Source organism: Cynara cardunculus, assembly GCF_001531365.2.
Source record: "Cynara cardunculus var. scolymus isolate 2C chromosome LG 2, CcrdV1, whole genome shotgun sequence".
NCBI classification, from domain to species: Eukaryota; Viridiplantae; Streptophyta; class Magnoliopsida; order Asterales; family Asteraceae; genus Cynara; species Cynara cardunculus.
The window spans coordinates 66,474,089-66,479,055 of record NC_037529.1 but is presented as its reverse complement, the minus strand read 5'-3'; the positions used below and the strand labels follow the sequence as shown (position 1 = coordinate 66,479,055).

The window sequence follows — 4,967 nt, the reverse complement described above, 5'->3', positions numbered from 1 at the left end:
ATCCCATAATGAATTAGTTAATGAGTTGAAATAAACAAACTACGCCCTAGGTTCTTTTTTTCAAACGTGGAATTCCTATCTCTACGCATTTCACTGCTCCAGCGAAAACTCTTATGATACTCTAGCTCCCAGAAGTACCCTAAAAAAGGAACCTCTTGAAAAACTAAAAGCTTTGCCCTCCCTCTCTATTCATCCAAGGGACGACTTTGCCGAGACCTGTGTTTTTGGTAAACAATATCAATATAGAAGGATGATAGAAAGAAAGAAAAAGAATATTGATGGGTTTTGAATTAGACGACTTTTTCATTTTGCATTTTTTACGACTTATTTGAAATTAATTGCACAATTCATAAAAGAAAATCTACGAGTCTAGGTCGTGTCTCAGTTCCAGTGTGACTGATCATCTATCATAGAAATGAAATAGTTCTTACCAACTCGATCTTATTTTTTTCTCGATCACTGTAATAAAGTTTGAAAATCTCATTTTTGTTGTAACAAAGTTTTAATATATTCTAATTTTTTTCTATTTTTATTGCTAACTTACTGATTTTATAACATATAAATATCAAGTTTATCCTCTGCTTTACTGTAACTCTTTTGTAACCACATCATAAACAAATATTCATATTATCATACATTACAAGATAAACATTTTATCCATCAAAACTAATACATGAATTTGATAAAATTGAATACATCTTACCAACAACTAAATAGGCAATTCAAGGCCACCAATATGGTAAGAGGAGAAGACAGATAAAAATCTCTTATCCAAGTAAGAGATGACACATGTGCAAACCTGATTGGAACAGATGATCCCAAACCTCATCTGCAAATTCAGGGTGACTCAACACCAACCACAACCTCAATCCCACCAGGCCCACAACCTTTGCCCTTATGTTTCCTCCTCCCTTTCCCTCATGGTGGCACTGCAACCCCAAATCTTTTCAAGAAACCCAAGATCTTGATCATGGCAACTCAAGCTTTGGTCTCATCTTCATCACTCACCTCCTCAGTGGAGTCTGCTAGACAAATCTTTGGAGCAAGGCCTGTTCAGTCCCCTTCAAGAAAGCTCTCCTTTCTTGTCAAAGCTGCTTCCACTCCTCCTGTTAAGGTGCATGCTCTTATCTATGCTCACTGTCATATATATATATATATATGTATATATGTATTATGTGTGTGTGTGTGTGTGAGTTTGATCATTACTTGATGTCTTGTCCTATGTGTATCAGCAAGGAGCTAACAGACAACTGTGGTTTGCATCCAAGCAGTCTCTCTCTTACTTGGATGGGAGGTAATTCATAGCAAAATCTTGAATCTTGATATACACTGTTTCATTCCATTAAGAAAGATATAGTTTTGAATTTTGGAGTCAATTGCCACTGCAATAAAACTGGGATAAAAATGTTTAATCATCCTAATAGATTCCTTTATAAAACTTAATTGATAGAATCAAACAACAAAACTTTCTATCTAAGAGATGTTGTAATAAGTTTATAACACGTTTTTCTGACGTCGTAACAAATGTTTTCTTGATATTTTTATAAAACACCTAAAAGTTATTTGATGTCTTATAAACCCGGCTTTGTTATAGGTTGATTTTCAACTTAAAAGATTGACATGAGTGCTAGTTCAAAGTTTCTGAGAAAATAAAGTGCTAGAAAGAGATAAAGACACGTGCTTGTTTGGTAATAGAATCAAAAGTTTCAATTTTGAAGATCAAAATTTGACCTTGAAAGTCAATATGGAACTGGTTCAATATATTTCTCATGAATCTTGGAATCTACAGTCTCCCAGGTGACTTTGGATTCGACCCACTTGGTCTCTCAGACCCAGAAGGCACCGGAGGGTTCATCGAACCCAGGTGGCTAGCTTACGGAGAGGTTATCAATGGACGGTTCGCCATGTTGGGTGCAGCTGGAGCCATTGCACCAGAGATTTTCGGCAAACTTGGGCTCATCCCAGCTGAGACCGCCCTCCCCTGGTTCCAGACCGGTGTCATTCCCCCAGCCGGCACTTATAACTACTGGGCTGACCCTTACACCCTATTCGTCATGGAAATGGCATTCATGGGTTTTGCAGAGCACAGAAGGTTCCAAGATTGGTACAACCCAGGTTCAATGGGGAAACAATACTTCTTGGGGTTAGAGAAGGGGTTTTCCGGGTCGGGTGATCCAGCATACCCGGGTGGGCCGTTTTTCAACCCATTAGGGTTTGGGAAAGATGAGAAATCAATGAAGGAATTGAAGCTAAAGGAGATCAAGAATGGTAGATTGGCTATGTTAGCCATCTTGGGTTACTTCATTCAAGGTCTGGTGACTGGGGTTGGACCTTTCCAGAACCTTCTGGACCATTTGGCTGACCCTGTCAACAACAATGTCTTGACCAGCCTTAAGTTCCACTAGACCACTGTTTTCCTTCCTTATTATTATATGTGCAGAATCTCCTCGAAATATTTTAATATTATTATTAATTTGTAACAAAATTAATGGTATGTTAAGGAAACAGAAACCTTGTTGCTACTCCATCCCTATATATCATCACTTGTTGTATAGTTTCATAAATTTAGTATTTGCAATTGCAATTATCATAAACTATATGAATTCAACCATTTGTTGCAAAACAACCGATAACTGATGAGGATCATTTAAGTATATATAACTTTAATATGACCTCTAAGCACGTATTCATGGGAAAATTTAACTAAATTTTAATTTAAAGTTGTATACCTGATTATACTGACCGTTAATTGCAATTGAAGCATTTCAAACGACTTGAATTCAATACTTTCTTTAGTTAATATGAAGTGGGATTTGCTTAAAGATGTTTCCAAACGGGAAGATCTTCGGAGTAAATTTGTTTTGATTTAAGATTTCAATAAAAAGATGAATAATGATGGGTAAGGGGTTGTTTGTTTACCTCTTAATAGTTCCATTAAGAGGCAATATCTGAATCGTCAAGAGGTGAATCTTGTTTGGTAAAAAAAAGAAGACTATCTCTTAATGGTTCTAAAACCCTCTGAATGATTTGTATCATGGATCTCTCTTAATTATTAAGATCCCCAATTTCAGTGTACACGATTACCAAACAATTATATTTCATTTTGCATTATATCATGAGAGTCTCTTAATCATTTCGACCACTTAATCATTCTGCACCAAACTATTCAGCAATTGACAAACAGCCTCTAAGAAAGTGAGAAACAAAAGATGTGCATTTGGTTTGAAACAGAGATGACAAGAGTGGGCGTCTGAGTGATAGTGTTGTTTCACCGAGGAATATCAATTTCACAGAGGGGACCTTATTTTTCAGGGGAGTAGCAACAAGGTTATAAAATGCATAGCAAAGATATTCAAATATAAAACCTTAAATATCAATACCATTTAATTTATTGTTTTAGTATTTTTATCTATTTCAGTATGAAAACCTGATTGAAGTTAATATATGGATCTGTTCAACTTTAAGTTATAAAGATAATATATATATATATATATATATATGGATCTTTCATTTGATTAAAAACTAAACAGTTGATTTTGAGTTTTTGAACGAAAACAATATAGAACTAGAAACACAATTTTAGGATGATAAAATTGGAGTTCATTTCTTAGTGGTTTTCAATTATTTTGATGTTAAAATATCGATAATAAACTTGTTTATTGCAAAGATAGAAAAAAGAACAATAAAATTAAGTCATCTTTAACATAATTATTTTTTTAAATTTCAACAAATCAAATCATAAAACCATATTTTATTTTATTCACTCTAAATAAAATAACATATAGTTTGTTTAAATTAAATCTTTAATTACATTAAAACATTAAGACCATATCTTTTTTATCATTACAATAAAATAATAAAATTTAATCGTATTTAATATGATTAGTTTTTAAAAAAATTTAAATAAATCAGATCATACATATATTATTTATTTTGATATTGTTATATAGAGTTTGTTTCAAATACAACCCATCGCATTTGTACAACCAATGCAACCCAATAAATTGAGACATTTATGAAAATGATGAGAGTTCATTTATTATGATTTGAATATTTATGGAATATGAATATGATTCATTAATTATGATCAATACTTTATATTAGAAAACAACCAAAATTTCTATGAAATTACATATTAATCAAATGAAATGGACGGTTGAGATTGGGTTGTATTGGTTGCACAAATGTCAAGGGTTGTATAATAACCAACCTCTTGTTATATATATATATATATATATATATATATATATATATATATGACGTTTCAAATGCAACTCATCACATTTGTACAACCAATGTAACTCAATATTGAGATATTTATAAAAATAATGAAAATTCATTTATTATGATTTGAAAATGGACACCTACCTCTCCTGAAATTGTTAAACTACTTCAGAAAATTTGAATGTTGCCAAATTTGTATAGCAAAAAGTACCAAATATTCACAATAAAATATTAAAATTTTATTTTAAAAAATTAAATATTTAAATAAAAAACAGCATAAAGATCACAAAAGTTCACGACAGTATTTGTTTTGTGTGAATAACTACATTAAATTAAACAACATAGTGAACTATAAATTTGGTTTATATAGATTAGAGATGTTCATGGGTTGAGTTGAAGACATGTCAACAATCAAATCCAGTTCTTATGGTTTGAAAAATCTTAACCCAATCCAATTCAAACCAAAGTATAACCCAATCCAAACCAAACCAAAATACAACCCAACCCAACTTAAATCAAAATACAACCCAACCCAACTCAAATCGTACGGGTTGGTCGGGTTGATACTTTGGTACATTACTCATAATTTCTTTTTCATCATCAACCATTTGATACAACTTATTCATATTTCTTACGTATATCACATTCAATTAATTTTCTAAATTTTTATATATATGTTCAAGTTACTAAACATATATATATATATATATATATATATATATATATATATATATATATATAGG

At 31.9% G+C, this 4,967-nt stretch overlaps 1 protein-coding gene across 1 annotated transcript; it reads left to right on the top strand.

The window, feature by feature from the left end:
* The first annotated feature begins 929 nt into the window (after window positions 1-929).
* LOC112506906 (chlorophyll a-b binding protein 8, chloroplastic) lies at window positions 930-2,584 on the top strand. The gene is made up of 3 exons (XM_025111235.1): window positions 930-1,114; window positions 1,233-1,294; window positions 1,790-2,584. Exons 1-3 carry the CDS (start codon window positions 971-973, stop codon window positions 2,403-2,405), a joined length of 822 nt encoding a protein of 273 aa, XP_024967003.1. The 5' UTR covers window positions 930-970; the 3' UTR covers window positions 2,406-2,584.
* Window positions 2,585-4,967: the final 2,383 nt, after the last annotated feature.

Excerpts from the sequence above, each read along its gene's own strand:
- LOC112506906 (XM_025111235.1), top strand. The coding sequence starts at position 971 with ATGGCAACTCAAGCTTTGGTCTCATCTTCATCACTCACCTCCTCAGTG. Across the intron at positions 1,115-1,232 it reads CTTCCACTCCTCCTGTTAAG|CAAGGAGCTAACAGACAACT; the intron begins GTGCATGCTCTT and ends TATGTGTATCAG. Across the intron at positions 1,295-1,789 it reads CTCTCTTACTTGGATGGGAG|TCTCCCAGGTGACTTTGGAT; the intron begins GTAATTCATAGC and ends TGGAATCTACAG.